The sequence below is a fragment of the Nesoenas mayeri genome, assembly GCF_963082525.1.
Source record: "Nesoenas mayeri genome assembly, chromosome: 28".
NCBI classification, from domain to species: domain Eukaryota; kingdom Metazoa; phylum Chordata; class Aves; order Columbiformes; family Columbidae; genus Nesoenas; species Nesoenas mayeri.
This window is the reverse complement of record NC_137558.1, coordinates 557,240-579,310: the sequence shown is the minus strand read 5'-3', so window position 1 is coordinate 579,310 and position 22,071 is coordinate 557,240. Positions and strand designations below refer to the sequence as shown.

Genomic DNA, 22,071 nt, shown 5'->3' with positions numbered 1-22,071 from the left:
TGGGAGTAAAATGGAGCTGGCGGATGGAAAAATCCCACGCGGATGGCCCCGAGGAGCCCACGCAGGACGACGTGCACGATCTCCCCAGGTTGTCACCAACCCTAGGGCTCTCCGGCCGCCCCGTGAGGCCGGAGCTTTGCCCTTCTCCCAAGGAGCGAGGAAGAGGAGGAACCCGGCCAAAGGACAAACAGGAGGGGACGAGGACGCCAAGGGATGGAGGAGAGCGGACCGGAGACAAAGCATCCACCACCGGAGAGAGGAACAGATTTTATTGATGCTATTTGCAGGTTGTAAGCCCAAAAAGGAAACATGGAGGGGGGGGGAGCGGGGTCTCCTGGCAGCGCTCAGTTCTGGGCCAGCACCTGGAAAGAGAAGAAACGATGGAGCCGAGCGGTGCTGGAGCACCAGCGCGACGCGAGCCCCGGGTCCCAGCCGTACGCTGTTGATCCAGGAGTTGTAGGCGGAGACGCGGGTGAAGACGGTGGGTTTGTTCTTGACGTTGCAGCCCCGCGAGGACACGAAGCTGGTGACGCCGTGGAGCTGGTACTGCCCGTTCACCTCGCAGTGCAGCGGACCGCCCGAGTCGCCCTGCGCCACGAGGGACCAAGTGAGATGGGGGAACCGGGGCGGGGGACGGCGGGAGGGGACGGCGCGGACACTGGGGTCGTACCTGGCAGCCAGAGCGGATGCCGTCACCGCCGGCGCAGATCATGGTGTTCTTGACAGTGGTGCTCCAGTAGGAGGTGCTGGAGCAGACCTGGTAGCTCACCACGGGCAGGTAGGCCTGCTGCAGGACGTTGGAGAGCTGCCCGTTGGCTGCATGACACAAGGTGTTGGTTAACGCCGTGCCGGCAAAGACCTACCAGAGCCACCCCTGCCAAAGCTGAGCCCACCAAGGGTCCCCCAACCCAAGCCAACCAACGCCGGGCATTGCTGTGCCCAGCGCAAAGCCCCAAGTGGTGCCTCCTGGGCCATCAAAAGGCTTAACAATCTCATTCAGCCCTCCCCATTTCCCACTTTTTTGGAGTGATTTAGGGCCAGGGTGCCCCATGGGAACTCACTGCAGGTGACACCCAACTGAGGGTTCCCCCGACCCAACGCTGGGCATCTCCATGCCCGGAGTGAAGCCCCGAGTGATGCCTCCTACAGCAACAAAGGGCTCAAGAATATTGTTCATCTCCCCCTACATTTCCCAGGTTTTTGGGGTGATTCAGGGCAGGGCCGCCCTGTCAGGACTCACTGCAGGTGACATCCCACCAAGGGTCCCCAACCCAACCCAACCAAACTCAGCCCAACCCAACCCAACCCAACCAAACCCAACCCAACCCAACCCAACCCAACATCGGGCATCGCCTTGCCCAGGGCAAAGCCCCAAGTGATGCTTCCTGGGGTAAGAAAGGGCTCAAAAATGTCATCCACCCCCCCGTTTCCCAGGATTTGGGGGGATTCAGCAGCACTCACTGCGGGTGAGCCCCCAGCCCGTGATGTAGCAGGTGTTGCCGTTGGGCAGGATGGAATCCGCCTGGGGCAGCACCGCCAGCTGCACCGCGCTGTTGAGGGTGGCGGAGCTGGCCAGGCGCAGCAGCGCGATGTCGTAGCTGCCGACAGGAGCGAGAGGACGTTGTCAGGACCCCCCCATTGCCTCGATGCGCCCCCCGGCCCCCTCCGCCGGCCTTACCCCGCCGCCACGTTGTTGGTGTTCCAGCTGGGGTGGATGATGATCTTGCTCAGGCTGAAGACCTGCTCGCTGCCCTCGCTTGTGTAGAGGTTGTGGTCACCGGCCACCACGCGGAACTGCCGGTTCCTGCCAGGAAAGCCAAAATCTTGGGATTGGGCCAGAAATTGGTATTATTTCAATGTGAGGTGGTAGAGAAAGGATCAGCACAAGCAGAAGGTGCTCCAGAGATGGTCCGTGGAACCCCTCAGTGCAGGACCAGCAAAGATCCCTTGCTGCCGGGGTTGGGGCGGCCCGAATGCCACCCGGGGGAGGTATTTTTGGTAGAAACCCCACTTTGGCACTCACTGATCCACACAATGGGCCGCCGTCAGCACCCAGTTTCTCTTGATGAGGGACCCGCCGCAGGTGTGGTGCCACCCGCCGCTGGAGTAATACTGCAGGGAGATCTGGGGGACGGAGACACGGGGGTCAGTGCAGGGTCCGGGGGGTGAGACCCCGGGGAGTCACCAGTGACCCGGGAAGGACCCACCTGGGATGGCCACGCGTGCGAACCCGCCTCGGTGCCGCCGACCACCCGCTGCATCCCGTGGAGACCCGGCTCCTGATCCGGCTCCTCATCCGGCTCCTGATCCGGCTCCTGATCTGGTTCCTCATCCGGCTCCTCATCCGGCTCCTGATCTGGCCCCTGATCTGGCTCCTCATCCGGCTCCTCATTCGGTTGCTGACCTGGCCCGTGACCCGGCCCGTGACCTGGCCGGTGACCCGGCTGCTGATCCGGCCGCTGATCTGGCTGCTGACCCGGTTGCTGACCTGGTTGCTGACCCGGCTGCTGACCCGGTTGCTGACCTGGTTGCTGACCCGGCTGCTGACCCGGTTGCTGACCTGGTCGGTGATCTGGTCGGTGATCCGGTCGGTGATCTGGCTGCTGATCCGGCTGCTGATCTGGCTGTTCACCTGGCTCCTGATCTGGCTCCTGATCCGGCTCCTGACCTGGTTGCTGACCCGGTTGCTGATCTGGCTGCTGACCCGGCCGGTGACCTGGCTGGTGACCTGGCTGGTGATCCGGCCGCTGATCCGGCTCCTGATCTGGGTCCTGATCCGGCTCCTGATCCGGCTCCTGATCCGGCTGCTGACCCGGCTGCTGACCTGGCCGGTGACCTAGCCCGTGATCCGGCTGCGGACCTGGTTGCTGATCTGGTTGCTGACCCGGCTGCTGACCTGGTTGCTGACCTGGTTGCTGACCCGGCTGCTGATTTGGCCGCTGACCCGGTTGCTGACCCGGCTGCTGATTTGGCCGCTGACCCGGCTGCTGACCCGGTTGCTGACCCGGTTGCTGACCTGGTTGCTGATTTGGCCGCTGACCTGGTTGCTGACCCGGTTGCTGACCCGGTTGCTGACCTGGTTGCTGATTTGGCCGCTGACCCGGTTGCTGACCTGGTTGCTGACCCGGCTGCTGACCTGGTTGCTGACCTGGTCGGTGATTTGGCCGGTGATCCGGTCGGTGATCTGGCTGCTGATCCGGCTGCTGATCTGGCTGTTCACCTGGCTCCTGATCTGGCTCCTGATCCGGCTCCTGACCTGGTTGCTGATCCGGTTGCTGATCTGGCTGCTGACCCGGCCGGTGACCTGGCTGGTGACCTGGCTGGTGATCCGGCTGCTGATCTGGCTGTTCACCTGGCTCCTGATCCGGCTCCTGATCCGGCTCCTGATCCGGCTCCTGATCCGGCTCCTGATCTGGCTGCTGACCTAGCCCGTGATCCGGCTGCGGACCTGGTTGCTGACCCGGCTGGTGACCTGGCTGGTGACCCGGCCGCTGATTCGGCTGCTGACCTGGTTGCTGATTTGGCCGCTGACCCGGTTGCTGATTTGGTTGCTGACCCGGTTGCTGATTTGGTTGCTGACCCGGTTGCTGACCTGGTTGCTGACCTGGTTGCTGACTTGGTTGCTGATTTGGCCGCTGACCTGGTTGCTGACCCGGTTGCTGACCTGGTTGCTGACCTGGTTGCTGACCCGGTTGCTGACCCGGTTGCTGACCCGGTTGCTGACCTGGTTGCTGACCTGGTTGCTGGTTTGGCCGCTGACCCGGTTGCTGACCCGGTTGCTGACCTGGTTGCTGACCCGGCTGCTGATTTGGCCGCTGACCCGGTTGCTGACCCGGTCGCTGACCCGGTTGCTGACCTGGTTGCTGATTTGGCCGCTGACCTGGTTGCTGACCCGGTTGCTGACCTGGTTGCTGATTTGGCCGCTGACCTGGTTGCTGACCTGGTTGCTGACCCGGCTGCTGACCCGGCTGCTGACCTGGTTGCTGACCCGGTTGCTGATTTGGCCGCTGACCCGGCTGCGGACCTGGTTGCTGACCCGGCTGCTGACCTGGTTGCTGATTTGGCCGCTGACCTGGTTGTGGACCCGGCTGCTGACCTGGTTGCTGACCTGGCTGCTGACCCGGCTGCTGATTTAGCCGCTGACCCGGTTGCTGATTTGGCCGCTGACCTGGTTGTGGACCCGGCTGCTGACCTGGTTGCTGGTTTGGCCGCTGACCCGGCTGCTGACCTGGTTGCTGGTTTGGCCGCTGACCCGGTTGCTGACCCGGTTGCTGACCCGGTTGCTGACCCGGCTGCTGATTTGGCCGCTGACCCGGTTGCTGACCTGGTTGCTGACCCGGTTGCTGACCCGGCTGCTGATTTGGCCGCTGACCCGGTTGCTGACCTGGTTGCTGACCCGGCTGCTGACCTGGTTGCTGACCTGGTCGGTGATCCGGTCGGTGATCTGGCTGCTGATCCGGCTGCTGATCTGGCTGTTCACCTGGCTCCTGATCCGGCTCCTGATCCGGCTCCTGATCTGGCTGCTGACCTAGCCCGTGATCCGGCTGCGGACCTGGTTGCTGACCTGGTTGCTGACCCGGCTGGTGACCCGGCCGCTGATTCGGCTGCTGACCTGGTTGCTGATTTGGCCGCTGACCTGGTTGCTGATCTGGTTGCTGACCCGGCTGCTGACCTGTTTGCTGACCTGGTTGCTGACCCGGCTGCTGACCTGGTTGCTGACCTGGTTGCTGACCCGGCTGCTGACCTGGTTGCTGACCTGGCTGCTGACCTGGCTGCTGACCCGGCTGCTGACCTGGTTGCTGACCTGGTTGCTGACCCGGCTGCTGATTTGGCCGCTGACCTGGTTGCTGACCTGGTTGCTGGTTTGGCCGCTGACCTGGTTGCTGACCTGGTTGCTGGTTTGGCCGCTGACCCGGCTGCTGACCTGGTTGCTGGTTTGGCCGCTGACCCGGTTGCTGATCCGGCTGCTGATCTGGCTGTTCACCTGGCTCCTGATCTGGCTCCTGATCCGGCTCCTGACCTGGTTGCTGATTCGGTTGCTGATCTGGCTGCTGACCCGGCCGGTGACCTGGCTGGTGACCTGGCTGGTGATCCGGCTGCTGATCTGGCTGTTCACCTGGCTCCTGATCCGGCTCCTGATCCGGCTCCTGATCCGGCTCCTGATCTGGCTGCTGACCTAGCCCGTGATCCGGCTGCGGACCTGGTTGCTGACCCGGCTGGTGACCTGGCTGGTGACCCGGCCGCTGATTCGGCTGCTGACCCGGTTGCTGATTTGGTTGCTGACCCGGTTGCTGACCTGGTTGCTGACCCGGTTGCTGACCTGGTTGCTGATTTGGCCGCTGACCTGGTTGCTGACCCGGTTGCTGACCTGGTTGCTGATTTGGCCGCTGACCTGGTTGCTGACCTGGTTGCTGACCCGGCTGCTGACCCGGCTGCTGACCTGGTTGCTGACCCGGTTGCTGATTTGGCCGCTGACCCGGCTGCGGACCTGGTTGCTGACCCGGCTGCTGACCTGGTTGCTGATTTGGCCGCTGACCTGGTTGTGGACCCGGCTGCTGACCTGGTTGCTGACCTGGCTGCTGACCCGGCTGCTGATTTAGCCGCTGACCCGGTTGCTGATTTGGCCGCTGACCTGGTTGTGGACCCGGCTGCTGACCTGGTTGCTGGTTTGGCCGCTGACCCGGCTGCTGACCTGGTTGCTGGTTTGGCCGCTGACCTGGTTGCTGGTTTGGCCGCTGACCCGGTTGCTGACCCGGTTGCTGACCCGGCTGCTGATTTGGCCGCTGACCCGGTTGCTGACCTGGTTGCTGACCCGGCTGCTGACCTGGTTGCTGACCTGGTCGGTGATCCGGTCGGTGATCTGGCTGCTGATCCGGCTGCTGATCCGGCTGCTGATCTGGCTGTTCACCTGGCTCCTGATCTGGCTCCTGATCCGGCTCCTGACCTGGTTGCTGATTCGGTTGCTGATCTGGCTGCTGACCCGGCCGGTGACCTGGCTGGTGACCTGGCTGGTGATCCGGCTGCTGATCTGGCTGTTCACCTGGCTCCTGATCCGGCTCCTGATCCGGCTCCTGATCCGGCTCCTGATCCGGCTCCTGATCTGGCTGCTGACCTAGCCCGTGATCCGGCTGCGGACCTGGTTGCTGACCTGGTTGCTGACCCGGCTGGTGACCCGGCCGCTGATTCGGCTGCTGACCTGGTTGCTGATTTGGCCGCTGACCTGGTTGCTGACCTGGCTGCTGACCCGGCTGCTGACCTGGTTGCTGACCTGGTTGCTGACCCGGCTGCTGACCCGGCTGCTGATTTGGCCGCTGACCTGGTTGCTGACCTGGTTGCTGGTTTGGCTGCTGACCCGGCTGCTGACCTGGTTGCTGGTTTGGCCGCTGACCCGGCTGCTGACCTGGTTGCTGGTTTGGCCGCTGACCCGGTTGCTGATCCGGCTGCTGATCTGGCTGTTCACCTGGCTCCTGATCTGGCTCCTGATCCGGCTCCTGACCTGGTTGCTGATTCGGTTGCTGATCTGGCTGCTGACCCGGCCGGTGACCTGGCTGGTGATCCGGCTGCTGATCTGGCTGTTCACCTGGCTCCTGATCCGGCTCCTGATCCGGCTCCTGATCCGGCTCCTGATCTGGCTGCTGACCTAGCCCGTGATCCGGCTGCGGACCTGGTTGCTGACCCGGCTGGTGACCTGGCTGGTGACCCGGCCGCTGATTCGGCTGCTGACCCGGTTGCTGATTTGGTTGCTGACCCGGTTGCTGACCTGGTTGCTGACCCGGTTGCTGACCTGGTTGCTGATTTGGCCGCTGACCTGGTTGCTGATTTGGCCGCTGACCCGGTTGCTGACCTGGTTGCTGACCCGGCTGCTGATTTGGCCGCTGACCCGGTTGCTGACCCGGTCGCTGACCCGGTTGCTGACCTGGTTGCTGATTTGGCCGCTGACCTGGTTGCTGACCCGGTTGCTGACCTGGTTGCTGACCTGGTTGCTGATTTGACCGCTGACCTGGTTGCTGACCTGGTTGCTGACCTGGTTGCTGACCCGGCTGCTGACCTGTTTGCTGACCTGTTTGCTGACCTGGTTGCTGACCTGGTTGCTGACCTGGTTGCTGACCCGGCTGCTGACCTGGCTGCTGACCTGGTTGCTGACCCGGCTGCTGACCTGGTTGCTGACCTGGTTGCTGACCCGGCTGCTGACCTGGTTGCTGATTTGGCCGCTGACCTGGTTGCTGACCTGGTTGCTGACCTGGCTGCTGACCCGGCTGCTGACCCGGCTGCTGACCCGGCTGCTGATTTGGCCGCTGACCCGGTTGCTGATTTGGCCGCTGACCTGGTTGTGGACCCGGCTGCTGACCTGGTTGCTGGTTTGGCCGCTGACCCGGCTGCTGACCTGGTTGCTGGTTTGGCCGCTGACCCGGTTGCTGATTTGGCTGCTGACCCGGTTGTGGACCCGGTTGCTGATTTGGCCGCTGACCCGGTTGCGGACCCGGTTGCTGATTTGGCCGCTGACCCGGTTGTGGACCCGGTTGCTGATTTGGCCGCTGACCCGGCTGCTGACCTGGTTGCTGGTTTGGCCGCTGACCCGGTTGCGGACCCGGTTGCTGATTTGGCTGCTGACCCGGTTGTGGACCCGGCTGCTGACCTGGTTGCTGGTTTGGCCGCTGACCCGGTTGTGGATCCGGTTGCAGACCCGGTTGCGGAGCCGGCTGCTGATCCGGCCGCTTACCCGCCTGGAGCCCCAGCAGGAGCCCCAGCTGGTGATCCGGCCGGCGATCCGGCAGGAGCTCCGGCTGCAGCCCCATCTCGAAGCAGCGCCCTGCGGGACACAGAGAGGAGGAGATGAAACACAACCCACAGCCCCGTTGTTACCGGTTAACGAGAGCCGTGGGTCCGGACGCACCGCAGAGGGCGAGGGCGGCGAGGAGCACGAGCCGCAGCATCGTTCCGGATCACCGCGGCGTCACCCACAGCGGCAGCTGCACCGACCCAGGATTTATAGGGGACGGGGAAGGAGGGACGGGAAGAAAAGCAGGTGCTGCGGTGCTATCGAGCGGCCTTGGCCTCTTCCAGAACACACACGGCCCGGGGAGGGGGGCAGGAAATCCCCAGGTGTTCCCCGAGTCTCCCAAATCCCAGGGGGATGATGCTCCTGCATCTTCCTCCTCTGCGCACATTGGGCACCGTTGTCACAAGTTTCTCCGGGTCTCGCCCCCCAGGGCCGCCCCGGTCGCAGCTCACGTTCATCCCCCATGCTCCATGAGTTTTATGCGACACATGAACAGATGGGGAAATGGGGGTGAACGCAGGACAAGAGCTTCACCCCTCCATAAACCCCCCCAGGACAGGCAGCACTGGGAATGGATGGCACCTACACGGGGCACTTTGAGGTGAAATGGAACAACAAGATGGTTTGTATTAAAAACCTGATTTCTGGCTAAAAGAGTTTTGTGTCCCCCCCATGGTTAAAAACAAATGGAGGGTGTTGAAGTTTTTGCCCCGCTCCTGGAACGGTCAATGGAAAACGGCGTTTGCGATAGCGCGGTTATCGCTTCGCCCGCTTCGGAAGGAAAATATGGAAAGAACAAAACCCACCTGCTGCATTTCTGCTCTTATCTCCATGGAAAACAAGATTTCCTGAGTTAAATTGTCTGTAAATAACCCGGTTTCATCAGCTCAGAGGGGACACGGGGCAGCGAAACCCCCGCCCCAATTCAAACCCCCAGAGTCTGACACCTGGTGCAAAAGGGGCTTCAAATCCACGTGGGGCCGGCCCAAGGGAGGGAATTAAAGGAGATGAGGGGGCCGGAGGGTGGAGGAAGCTGAGACGGGACGCGCATAAAATAAATCATCTCTTTATTTGAGGTGGTGTATCTAAAGAAGGCTCTGCCGCTTCCGGGGGGTCACCCCACGGTGACTCAAACGGCGAGGAAAGCGGCAGCTGCTCGGGGAAGCCGGGAGGGAGACGGCGCCTCGGCGGGGGGATGCGGGGGCCGGGACCCCCCCGCAGCTCCGCCCCCGCGGGACCCCCGAGAAAATCAGCGTCATCGTTAAAAACAGTGAACCTAACGCCCCGTGCCCAGCCAGGCCTGGCAGCCGAGGCAAACAGCCCCGCGGCGCCGTCCCGCCGCGCTGAACACGCCACGACGGCCGGTGCGAGCTGCCCAGGCTCCGGCTGGGGCGCATGGACAAGCGGCAGCGGGTACCGCGGCACCGGGTACCGCGGAGCGTCCTCCGGCATCCCCACGCCATCCCGGGCTCCGGGGGCCCGCCGGCTCAGCTCGGGCGTCCAAAGGCACGGCGCTGAGGTCAAGGCAACCATGAAACGCAGCATATTTAAGGCTTCCGCTTCTTCGATTCAAAAGACAAGAGCGAGTTTGTGCGGAGCCGGTTTCGGGCGCGGTTTCGGGCGCGGTGGGGCGGCCGGGGGCTCTGCCCCCCCTCAGGTGAAGGCCCAGAGCTGGTGGGGGTCAGCGGGGTCGCACGGCACCAGCGCCGGGTGCTTCCCCCGCGCCGACAGGCACGTGCCGGACGCCGGGTTCTTGATCAGCCGGTCCTGCCGAGAAACAGAGATGGAGCTGTTTAAAGGGCATCGAGACGAGGTTCTCAGGACACGGGGTAGTGCTGGAGTCAGGCTACGGTTGGACTCAATGGTCCCGAGGGTCTCCTCCAACCAAAATTATTCTATGATTCTATTCTAAGTTGTGCCGGGGTGGAAATTTGGGGTGATTTCTGTCCCAAAGGGCATTGAACAGGCTGCCCAGGGCAGTGCTGGAGTCACCATCCCTAGGGGGCGAATACACGAGGGTCTCGGGGACATTTTAGTGACTGTTGGGTGAACGGTTGGACTCGATGATCCCGAGGGGTTTTTCCACCTGAAACGGTGATTCCGCGGCCTCACCTGCGCCAGCTCCCACTCCTCGCTGCCCGGCACCTGTCCCGGCTTCCCCCGGTACTGACACTCGCCCAGCTCGGCCGCCCCGGCGCCCGCGCGCAGGCAAAGCTCCTTCCCGATGTTGTGCCGCAGCTCCCGCTGGCTCGTGTACTCAAAATACTGCGGGGAGAGCAGGAGGGGGTGTCAGCCCTGAACCCCCCGAGTCACCCCAGGGACAAGCGGGGGCCGGGGGTGGTAGCACCTGGTTGCCCCCCATGCCGTGGCAGGGGTACATGATCAGTGGTTTCCCGCCGTGGTTGTTCTCCCCGACGTCCAGGCAGCTCTTGGTGCCGTCGTTTTTAATCTGCGAAGGGAAAAAAGAGGGTTGGGGGGTGAGCTGGGACCCGCCGCGGGCCCCGCAGGGTGCTCGGTTATCGTGACCATCGCTGCACCAAGGCGGCCGCGGTGCCGAGCGCGCCGCCCGGGACCCTTGTCCTTCCCGGACACACGGACGCCCGGGGCCAACGCCCGGCCCGCCGAGGCGAAGGTGGAACCGCCCGCCGCGGGGCTTTCAGGAAACAAAAAGCAAATCAAAGCCTGGATTAAAGCCGGAATTACAGCCTGGCTGTGATCCAGCGCCCGGCCCGCGCCGCAGCCAGCGCCCGCTGCCCCAGCGCCCCGGCCCAGGGGTCCGACCCCGACCCCAAAACCCGGCTAGGAAAATGAGGAGGTGTTTTTGGCAGCCCCATCCATGGATGGATCCGGTACCAGCTGGGCTTCCCCAGCCCCCCGTCCATCTCAGGGCAAACATGGTGCTCGAGGAAGTTTTCGGCTCTTTCACCCAATTTAATCCAATGCCACGTCCCGCGGGTCCCCCACCCCAAACCAGCTCTGCCGGATTCCGGCTCTTGCACCATCACCTGCCCGGCAGCTGGTGACAGGCATGGTGACAGACATGGCGACAGGCACGGCGACAGGCATGACCGCACCAAAACCCCCTGGTTTGTGTGTTTGAACACGAAGCCCCCAAACCCAACATTTTGGGGGGCACCTCTCGCCCGAGCCCGAGCGCGGCGGCGGCTCCGGCACCCCCGCACTCACCGCTCCGTAAAACGTAGGGGTGAGGTCGGGGACGAACATCTCGGGGTAGACGGTCTGGAGGTACCAGCTGAAGTTCTTGCAGCCGAGCTGCTCCCGCAGCCGGCGCCGCTCTGTAATGTCACCATACGTCTTCTATCGGCAAAGGCACGTGAGAAAATTAAAGCGACCTCGGAAGCCAGCAAGGGAAACACAACAAAAGCCCCCCAGCTTTGTCATCGGCTGTCACCGTGTGGCTGGAGGTAGTGGGGGGGACTTGCAAGACACCCCCAGTCCCTGGCAGGGACCTGCAGGGTCTGGCTGCCCATCCAAAGGATGGGACGATTTGGCATCACAGCACGAGGTTTTGGGGTTGGAAATAATATTTGTATGTCAAAAATTAAAGGGGAAGAGGGAAAGAGGGCAAGGGGGAAAAGCAAAAGGGGGGGGGGGGGAAGCAAAAGGGGGGGGGGGGGAAGCAAAAGGGGGGGGGGGGAAGCAAAAGGGGGGGGGGGGAAGCAAAAGGGGGGGGGGGGAAGCAAAAGGGGGGGGGGGGGAAGCAAAAGGGGGGGGGGGAAGCAAAAGGGGGGGGGGGGAAGCAAAGGGGGGGGGGGAGCAAAGGGGGGGGGGAAGCAAAGGGGGGGGGGAAGCAAAGGGGGGGGGGGAAGCAAAGGGGGGGGGGGAAGCAAAGGGGGGGGGGGAAGCAAAGGGGGGGGGGGAAGCAAAGGGGGGGGGGGAAGCAAAGGGGGGGGGAAGCAAAGGGGGGGGGAAGCAAAGGGGGGGGAAAAGCAAGGGGGGGGAAAAGCAAGGGGGGGGAAAAGCAAGGGGGGGGAAAAGCAAGGGGGGGGAAAAGCAAGGGGGGGGAAAAGCAAGGGGGGGGAAAAGCAAGGGGGGGGAAAAGCAAGGGGGGGGAAAAGCAAGGGGGGGGAAAAGCAAGGGGGGGGAAAAGCAAGGGGGGGGAAAAGCAAGGGGGGGGAAAAGCAAGGGGGGGGAAAAGCAAGGGGGGGGAAAAGCAAGGGGGGGGAAAAGCAAGGGGGGGGAAAAGCAAGGGGGGGGAAAAGCAAGGGGGGGGAAAAGCAAGGGGGGGGAAAAGCAAGGGGGGGGAAAAGCAAGGGGGGGGAAAAGCAAGGGGGGGGAAAAGCAAGGGGGGGGAAAAGCAAGGGGGGGGAAAAGCAAGGGGGGGGAAAAGCAAAGGGGGGCAAGGGTGGGGAGAGCAAAAGGGGGCACGAGGGCCCCAGGCCGAGCCCCCTCCTCCGTTTGCCGCGGCCGGTACCTCTCTGGCCATCTGCGCGGCCTGCTGGTTGCGCCGGTAGAAGATGTGCTTGTAGGCGTCCATCCAGACCTCGGCCAGGCGCACCAGGTTGCGCGAGATCACCTGCGTGCCCTTGGGGAAGCTGTGGGGGCTCTTGGAGCGGAACACGTGTCCCACCACGGAGCAGGGGACGATCTCCACCTGCCCTCCGCACTGCCACACCTGCGGGAGCCGCGCGTGAGCCATGGTCGCGCTCACCGGGCGCCCCGGCGACTCCCCCGCTCACCGGGCGACCTCTGCTCACCGGGCGACCCGGCGACCCCGCTCACCGGGAGACCCCGCTCACCGGGCGAACCGGCGACCCCGCTCACCGGGCGACCCGGCGACCCCCCGCTCACCGAGCGCCCCAGCTCACCGGGCGACCCGGCGACCCCGCTCACCGGGCGACCCGGCGACCCCGCTCACCGGGCGACCCCGCTCACCGGGCGACCCCGCTCACCGGGCGACCCGGCGAGCCCGCTCACCCTGAAGGACATCTCCACGTTCTCGCCCCCCCAGATCTCCATCTGGTCGTCGTAGGAGCCGATGTGCTGGAAGTAGGACCTGGAGATGGCGAAGAGGCCGCCGGCGAAGGTCGGGGACCTGCGGGGAGCGAGGACTGAGGTCAAAACGGGGTAAAAATCAAAACAGAAGCAGAAACCTGAGTTTGGGGACAGCACGGTGGGTCTGCGGCCCCACGTCTCCCTGCTCCGGGTGTGGTGGCTGCGGGGACAGAGACCGGGGTGACACCGGCGGCCGCGGCTCAAAGCCAAAAGGGGATTTGGTTACCAAAAACCTATCGCCGAAATGAAGGGGGGAGATTAGAGCCCGGCGCCCCTCCCTCTGCCTCCTCTAATCTTTCCCATCGGAGCTGCAGACGAGGCTGGAACAGAAACTCGCTTTTATTCAAATAAAAACCTAATAGTAATTGAAACAGAAGGACGGGCCGAGCTGCCGCGTCCCCGCCGAGGGGACACGAGACACCGGCGGCAGCCGAAGCGCCGCTCAAAGGGACCTTTATGGGGCCGGGAACGTGTCCCGGGTGACCTGCGCACAAAGGGGACGCGATGGGGCCGGCGCCAGGGCCGGTGTCCGGTGTCCCCCGGGGGCGCTCAGCTCAGCGCCGGCACCGGCAGAACCGCCGCGAGAAAACCCGCACGGGCTTCTCCGCGGGAGAATAAGGGGGTGAAAACAGGGGGTTGGGTGCAGGTTGGTCCCCAGGTGACGCTTGTGTTGCGGGGATCCGAGAGCCAGAATATACAAGGCAGCAATTAAAGCCTTAACGAGGGAGCTTGTGGGAGCGCGGGGACAGCTGGAGGCAATTCCAGGGTGTATTGGCAGGTCTGTTATGAGTCCACGTTCACCAAACCCCCGTGGTTTCGCCTCCCAGCTCTTTGCGCCCGGTCCTGCCTCCCTGAGCGCCCTCGGTGAGTTTTCATTGAGTCACAGAATCGTTTTGGGTGGAAAAGCCCCTCAAGGTCGTTGATCCCACTGCTCACCCAACCCCATCACTAAAATGTCCCTGAGACCCTGGTCTGTTCACCCCCCAGGGATGGTGACCCCAGCACTGCCCTGGGCAGCCTGTTCAATGCCCTTTGGGGCAGAAATCACCCCAAATTTCCACCCTCAGCCTCCCCGGCGCAACTTGAGGCCGTTTCCTCTCGTCCTGTCGCTTGGGAGCAGAACCCGACCCCTCTCGCTCCATCCTCCCCCAAATCACTGCAGAGCGCAAGAAGCTCCAACCTTGGCACCGCTAGAGCTCCCCCAACCTTCGGACCACCCCTCCAGCTCCAAACAGCAAAAGCGGCCCCCACGACGACTCACTTAATGGGGAAGGTCTCGTCCTTGCGCCGCTGCCTCTCCCGCGGCGGCACGAGCTCCCAGCCGAAGGTCAAGCTCCAGTCGAAGTTGCCCCGGCTGTGCTGCTTCCCGTTCTGCACGGGCCTGGAGAACTCGAAGGTGTTGAGGTCGATGGTGGCGATGTCGGGGCTGACGACGGCTGTGGGCTCCTCGGCGATGCGGGACAGGAGCGGCTCCAGCCAGCCGTGGAAACACTCGCCTGCGGTGCGGGAAGGGTCGGTGTGGGAAGGATCCACGTGGGAAGGGTCGGCGCAGGAAGGCGACCGTGTGGCCCCTCCAGGGACAGCCAGGGGCGGGGGGACTCACAGTGGGCGTCCAGGAAGGTGAGGACGTCGCCGGTGGCCACGCTGGCCCCCAGCAGCCGCGCCGTGATCAGCCCTTTGCGCTCCCGCTGCCGCACCACGCGCACGATCTGCAGCTGCTCCACGTAGCGGTCCAGCTCCTCCTTCAGGTACTCTGGGGGGAAAGCAAACGGCTCCATCAGGCGTCCCCGTGTCCCCCCAGCCCGTCCTGACCCCTGAGCCGCCTGTCCCCAAAATCCAAGTGGTTTTGACCAAAGAAAGCAGGTTTGGCACAGGAGCTGGTCACCCAGCCCGGCTCAGCCCCCATCAAGGAGGGATTAGAAGGACGATGGGGTGAGAAGGTCTCACGCCCTGTGGCTAAAGTGCCACCAGGACCTAGAGGATGAGCTGTCACCAAGGGGAGGGACAGGGAACAAGCTGACAGCCCAGGGAACTGTGTTTTCTCTCCTGCCTGGGCAGACGCGGCCAAGCAAGAGCCAGGAATGGCCAAGCGGGAGTTGGAACATCCCGAGTCCCATCCCCAGGGCTCAGGAGCATCCGTGTCCCCACCGCAGCGGGGGACAAGCTCTGGGTGACACATCCCTGCCCTGTCCCAGGCTCCTGCTGCTCGGATGCGGTGGGTGGAAAGGGAGCGTTTATCTCCACAGCGAGGGCAAAGTCTGCTCCTCTCCAGCGCCCCGCCGCTGAACCACCTCGTTAATTTGCTCTGGGTGTAGCTAACGAGGACGGCAGCCGGCGGGCGGCAGGTGAGCTGCCTGCGGGATGCGGGAGGAGCACCTGGCTCTCTCCAGGGCTGAGTTAACAGGGGAATCCCTGCGGGCGCTCCAGGGCGGGTGGGAACAGCGGGGAGGGGACGGAGGGGACGGCGGGTGCATCCCGGGCTGCTCGGGGACCGGGCACGAGCTGCTTCCCCTCCGAGCGCTCAGAACTGCTGCTCCTGGGATGGAAAGATGCTCTGCCCTGCTCTGCGTCCCTCCAGCTCCTGCATCCCACTGGTTCCTACATCTGCCATGGGTCCCACATCCCATTACAGCTCCCGCATCCCTCCACAGCCCTCTCCAGCTCCCACATCCCTCCTGCTCCTGCATCCTGCCACAGATCAATCTGGTTCCTGCATCCCACCATGGGTCCTGCATCCCATTACAGCTCCTGCATCCCTCCATGGAGCCTGCATCCCTGCACAGATCCCGCACCACTCTTGCATCCCGCACCCCTCTCTCATCCCGCACCCCTCCATGGATCTTGCACCCCTGCACGGGTCCTGCATCCCACCGGGTCCCACCGTCGGTGCTGGCGTCGTCGACCAGGATGACCTCACGGAGCAGCAGCGCCGGCGAGGAGTGCAGCACGCTGTACACCGTGCGCAGCAGCGTGGACCACGCTTCGTTGTGGAAGACGATGACGACGCTGGTGGTGGGCAGAGGGGGGCAGCGCTTGAACTTCTGGTCGATGCACCTGCAGGGGAGAGCGGCAGCGGGCTGAGCCGAGGGGGCACAGCCAGACAAGAACCCCCGCCCCGCGGCGGGAGCGCGGCCCCGGCTCCTCACCGCCTCCATTCAATTCATTTCTCCCCCTCACTGGTCAAGTGAATCACATTCCGGCCCCAATGTCCCCCCATTGTCACCGCTACACCTGCTAAGCACGGATAATCGCCTGGCGGCACGGGGGGCCGGTTTCCAGCCCAGGGTTGAGTTTCCACCCCAAATCCCCCCCAGCAGGCAGGGGCTGGGGGCCGCGCTTCAATCCGCGCCTGCGGCCGGCGGGGAGGCGCGGAAAGCCTGCGCGCCGCGGTGCCGCCCGCGCCCCCCGCCCCGCGGGGCTCGGCCGGTTCCGCTCGGCTGGGAAAGAAAAGGTCCCATTACCGGAGCGGCCAGAATAAAAGAGAGGGGGGAAAAGCGAGAAAGACGGGCACGAGGCGGGGGAAGAATAGATATATGTAAAATTAAATGATATGTAAAAATAAATAGATATATGTAATAAATAAATCTATGTAGAAAGAAATCAACGTGTTTTTCCAGCTCTCCCCCCATTCGATCCCCACCAGCCCTCAGTGACGTCCTGCTCCCGACCCCCTTGTATCCCCCTTTGGCTCCCAGCCCGTCCCGGAGGAGCCCCCGGGGGTCCCTCACTCGGGGGGGCGGCTGTCGGGCCCCAGCGCGCGCTGCAGCGAGATGCGGTCGCTGGCGAAGGCGTTGAAGCAGTGCTTCTCGTAGCCACGCTCCTTCTCCCGCGTCTCCTCCGCCGTCCAGTGCTCCTTCCTGAAGGCTTTGCCGTCGGCGCCGGGGCCGCCGGGGTCCTGGGGGGGCCTCTCGAGCAGCGGCCGCAGCTCGGCCGCCGTGTAGACGCCGGGGAGGCAGGAGCGGGTGCCGGGGGGGGCAGCGTCCTGCGGGGCGGGTGCTCGGATCTGCAGCTTGGGCATGGAGTCGCGCAGGTTGTGCACGGCGCCCAGCATCATGTCCAGGACCTGGCCCCTCCCCTGCACCATGTTCTTCAGCCACGGCTCCTCGCCCGGGTCCTTGTTCCCCGCGTCCTTCTGCAGGATGAAGAGGAAGATGACGAAGAGGGCGCCCGCCAACGCCACCTTCAAGGGGCTGGAGCGTCTCCGGAAAAACCTCATTTTCTGTGCTTTTTTCTCTGCTTTTTTCTGTGCTTTTTTGGTTTTTCCGACGGGTGTCTCAGGGCCACGGGGTCTCGGGGTGTTTCATGATGATTCGCTGCGCTCCGCCAACCTGAGCAAATGGAGAAACACCTGCAGGTTAATCCACAGACTGGAGGCACTTCGGGTGCATCCCCTGGATATCAAGATAATATTAATTATACAGTCATATAATATTAATTATACAGGGTGCTGCAAAAAGATGGACTCAATTTGAAATCACCAAAGATATAACAATATAAAGATACAGTGACTTCGAATTGTGCTCATCTTTTCAAAACACCCCGTATGCCAACACATAGTCCCTTCCCCTCTACGGCGCAAACGAGACGCCTGCGATCCCCCCCCAGCCCGAAAACCCACGCTGAAAACCACAAAAAACAGGAAAAAGCAAGGATTGAAAAACACCGCGAGACGTGCTGGTGTGGTCACCGCGGCCAGGGGGCACTCACCGCAGCCAGGGCGCATTCATTGTGACCAGGGCGCATTCACCGCAGCCCGGGCGCCCCCGCAGCCTCCCGCAACGAAGTCAAAACCAAAGCTGCTCAAATCTGCAGAACTATTTCTGGCTGCGCAGCAAAAGCCTTTTCCCGGGAGTTCACATCCAGGATGGAGCCCGCGGGCGAGACCCCGCATGAGAGACCCCGCGGCGCTTTGGGCTGAACCGGAGCGGCGGACCCGGCGCCCGGAGCTCAGCAGCGGCCACAAAGCCAGCGCCGAAGCTCCCGCGGCCGCTCTTTGTGAGCCGACAAGCTCCACGGGAGCCATTCACCGGCATCTCCTCCTCCTCCTTTAGTTCTTTACTGATTTTTTTCCTTCCTTTTCTTTGCATTGCCGTGGCAATGGGCACCTGCCAGCAACTTCAAGGGCGAGGAAGCTCCGGGTCGGGAGGAGGAGGCGCGAGGCGTCCCCGGGGTCAGCGCTTTCGCTCAAAGCCGGCCCACGCTCCACTGCCAAGGGCGCCCGAGCCGCTGCGGGACCGGGCGGGAGGAAGCAGAATTAAAGCAGAAAATTAAATAAATCCGCCCCAATTTCTCCTCAGATCCAAGCAAAGATGCTCCTGCCCCGCTGGTGGGGCTGAGACCTGAGGGATTCGTCGCACAGCACAAGCTGTGCAAGGAGTGACCAGTTTTGGGGAGGAAAAGCCCATTTCCAGCATTGTTGTGTCTCTCTGAGAGTCTCTCTCTTGCCACATTGTGGTGACCACACTAATGAAGCGCGCTCGTTAGCCATGTGATGCTAACGAACCCCAGAGCGGCACCTGTGTGCTCACAGAGAACATGGGGGCTGTGCAGAGCAGTGCAGCTGCAGCTCCCGGGGGGTCCCACCCCAACCCCTCCCAGAAAACACAAAAAGCAAAGCAAACCTCCTCAAAAAGCTCCAAAAGCGCCAGGTGGGCGCTGCAGCGCGAGGTGCCAGCGCGTTCGTGCTCTCAACCGCCAGACCTGAACGTGTGGGGTCACCCCACGGAACCGGCCCCCAAATCCCACCTCGGGACGGGGATCCCGGGAAAACCGACACCAACATCAGCCGGTGGGGCCTTTGGGGTCGGAAGAGGGGAACAAAGGGATTTTTGGTGGGAATTTGGCGGGAGCCGGAGCTTTCCCCGCGGCGCGGGAGGGAGGAACCGCGGGGAGCGGTGGAAATGAAAGCAAAGCCAATCACCCCCCCAGGTGACGCCGTGAGCGGACGGGGTGGCCGACGTGGCCGCGCGCTCCACGTGGCAACGCGTCGGTGGCCACGACCGCGACGGCGTCCGGGACTGCGGAGAGCCAGCGAGAGCGGGAAAGGGGGGCGGCCCCGCACCCCCAACCCTGCGCCCCCCGGGAAGAGGGAAACGCCGCGCTCGGTACCGGTGGCGCCGAGGAACAGTCGGTCCGGCCCCGGGCGCCTCGCAGAGCCCCGCGGTCGGGACGCAGCGATGCCGGGGGGTGTGAAGGGGAGGCGGGCGCTGCCCTGCGCACAGGGGGGGGTCCCATCCCACGGGGCTCCCGCCGCCGAGTCCCCCCGTCCCTCTTTGCCCCGGGTGACTCTGTCCCGGGACCCCCGGTCACTTCCCGGGGGGAGCTCCGCACCGGGACCCCCGCAGCCCGTTCCCTCGGGGGTGCTGCGCACCGGGAACCCCCGGAACCCCGTTCCCTGGCGGGGGCGGTTCCGCACCGGAACCCCGGCAGCTGTTCCTCCGCACCGCGACCACCCGAATCCCCTTCGCGCTGGACGGGGTTCCACACCGGGACCCCCCCGACTCACCTCTCCACCGGTGCAGCGGGGGCTCCGCACCGAGACCCCCTACCCCGTGTTCACCGAGGGCGGCTCCGCACCGGCACCTCTCGGACCCCTTTCCCGGGGGCGGGGGCTCCGGAACGGTGCGTTTCCCGGTCCGCTCGGGCCGTGCAGGGGACGGAGCCGCGGGCCGCGCTCCCCGTGCCGCCGGTACCGTCCCGCTGGGGCGGGGCCGCCGCCACCTGCACCGCCCCGGGCTACAGGTGCACACGGGGCGGCGCCGCGGTCCCAGCGCCGCCCGCCGGGGCGGAGACACACGGAGCGGAGCGGCGCCGCGGTCCTAGCGCCGCCCGCCGCGAGCGCCGCGGGTTCCCGGGGGTAACGGCGGCCCGGTACCGGGGCACCGGCGGGGACGGGGGGTCTATAGGGGCCGCATGGGCTAAGCACGGGGGGTGCCGTGAGTGGCGGGGCCTATGGAGGCTATAGGGACCTGCTAGCGAGGGCAGAGCGGGTGACGGGGCCTGCAGCGGCCGCAAGGGCCTGGCGCTGGGGTTGCTGGGATGGACGGGGACCTATAGGCGCTATAAGGACCACAAGGGCCTCGCACTGGAGGTGCCGGGAGCCACAGGGGCCTATAGAGGCCATAGGGGCATGACCCCAGTTGTGCTGGGACCAGTAAAGGCCTGGCACGGGGTGCTGCCGGGAGCTATAGGTCCTATAGCGCCCACCAGCACCATGCGAACACCTTTCTGCCCGCGCTCCTTCCATAGTTGATGCCACTTTTGTTATCATTCTTATTTATTAATAATTCCGCGGGCGCTCTGGAGCCTCCTGAGCTTCCCAGCGGTTGACCGGGACTTTATTTACCATGGTTTTTACCGAGATGCAATAATCACTAGTAATATATTTTTTGTGCCAACACAGGAACTTGCTCGTTCTTCCCATCCCTCCGTGTCATCCCCCGTCACCCGGATCTTCCCATCGCCCTGCACCCCGCGCCCCCGATGTGCAGCCCCGACGGCGAGCGCCCCGGTTCCCAGCTCCTCCGCACCGCGGCTGGCACTGCGTGGTGGTGTCTTCATGAGGCTTCGGGCTCCGCACAGCGCTAAAACCCCCTGGAAAAGCCGCGTGATGCGAAAGAGCCGCTCGGAGCCGCCCCAGGGACGATGTGACAGGTCCGAGCCCTTCGGCAGAGGCTTCCCCCAAAGCCCCCGCGCACCCCAGGAGACGCTGCCATCGAGACGATGGGGAAAACCTCCGAATCCCGGAGGAGGGTTTTAATCACCCGGCTGCAGATTCTCCCTCGGCTTCCGCACTGCACGGAGGATTTTGGGGATTTGACGCGAGGCAGGGCGAGTATTCATTTGGATTATTGGGCTAATAGCTTGAACATTAGCTGTCTCACGGGGGATAAGTCGGGCAGGGCTCTGGGGCAGCGCACACACATAAACACCCAGCGGCCTCTGCATCGAAGCACTGAAGAAAGGTGGAGGGACACTGAGGCACAGAAAAGGCCCCTGCATGGTGCAGAGAGGAGCCGCCACTCACTCGCCCTTCTGAATTGCCTCCCGTGCTTTTCAGAGCTAAATTTAAGCCTGGGTTTGCGCCGCGCCTGCCGCGCTTCACCGCCGCTGTTTCCTGCCTGCGGAGGTTTCGCTCTTAGCACAAAACCATCGGGGAAATTCCCTGCCCCGGTGTTTGCTGCCGCCGAGCGCTTGGCCGCGCCGTGCCCAGCGCGGTGCCTGCGGGCAGGGGGTGCCCGGCCGGAGGAAGTGGAAGCCGGAGCTCGTGGAGCTTGGCGAGGTTCACGCTGTGCCGCGTCGCGGGGCCGGGGCGAGATGAGCCGCGGAGCGCGGTGACCAGCCCTGCCCGCAGCGCACGTCCTGCCCCCGCCAACCCCTGCCCGCAGCGCACGTCCTGCCCCCGCCAGCCCCTGCCCGCAGCGCACGTCCTGCCCCCACCAACCCCTGCCCGCAGCGCACGTCCTGCCCCCGCCAACCCCTGCCCGCAGCGCACGTCCTGCCCCCGCCAGCCCTGCCCGCAGCGCACGTCCTGCCCCCGCCAACCCCTGCCCGCAGCGCACGTCCTGCCCCCGCCAGCCCCTGCCCGCAGCGCACGTCCTGCCCCCGCCAACCCCTGCCCGCAGTGCACGTCCTGCCCCCGCCAGCCCTGCCCGCAGCGCACGTCCTGCCCCCGCCAGCCCCCGCGTCCCCTTTCCTCCAGGTTTTTTTTCCTCAGATTGCTTCTTTTAATTGCAATTTGCAAAATACTGTTCAGGTTACAGAGGAGATTAAAAAATCCCCCGGTGCACCGTCCTGCTGGTGTCACCAAAGCGATTTGGGGGAATGGAGAAGCGATTAATGACTGAAAAACCAGCGGGGATCGCACAAAATCAATACGGGCGACAGCTCCAAAGCACATGCTTCTAAATTATTAATTGGCATAGTTATATATAAGCCTCAGACAAAACATCCTCTTAATCTTTAATTTGGTATATTAGCCACTTTGGAGGGTGCAAAATGTTTAGCTGTGTTTTTTTAGGGATCAGTGGGACCCAAACAGCCGAAACCAAGACGTTGTTACCGGCGCGGTGCGTGCGTGAGGAGCGCGGCGGTGCCTGCCCTGGCAGCGGACCTTACCCTCTCCCTGCGGCTCTCCTGGCTCCGGGCGCGGCGCTGCCGGCCCGGTTGGGGTCCTGCCCGTCACGCCGCCCCGAGCGCCGGCGGAGGTTCCGTGAGACCCACCAGCCGAGCCGCTAATTACAGAGCCCCGAGCTCCAATTCGCGGTGCCGAGCGG

The 22,071-nt window shown here is 64.0% G+C and overlaps 2 protein-coding genes across 2 annotated transcripts; both read right to left on the bottom strand.

The window, feature by feature from the left end:
* Window positions 1-344: 344 nt before the first annotated feature.
* Window positions 345-7,934, bottom strand: CELA1 (chymotrypsin like elastase 1; the record flags this gene model as incomplete). Its single annotated transcript, XM_080360548.1, has 8 exons — window positions 345-362; window positions 439-588; window positions 671-816; window positions 1,462-1,598; window positions 1,679-1,804; window positions 2,024-2,124; window positions 2,208-2,279; window positions 7,884-7,934. The coding sequence occupies 8 exons, from the start codon at window positions 7,932-7,934 to the stop codon at window positions 345-347; spliced, it is 801 nt and encodes a 266-aa protein (XP_080216674.1).
* A 1,499-nt stretch (window positions 7,935-9,433) lies between these two features.
* Window positions 9,434-17,012, bottom strand: GALNT6 (polypeptide N-acetylgalactosaminyltransferase 6; the record flags this gene model as incomplete). The annotated part of the gene is made up of 10 exons (XM_080360650.1): window positions 9,434-9,547; window positions 9,893-10,045; window positions 10,128-10,229; window positions 10,967-11,098; window positions 12,216-12,416; window positions 12,719-12,836; window positions 14,058-14,292; window positions 14,400-14,549; window positions 15,678-15,850; window positions 16,525-17,012. The coding sequence occupies 10 exons, from the start codon at window positions 17,010-17,012 to the stop codon at window positions 9,434-9,436; spliced, it is 1,866 nt and encodes a 621-aa protein (XP_080216776.1).
* Window positions 17,013-22,071: the final 5,059 nt, after the last annotated feature.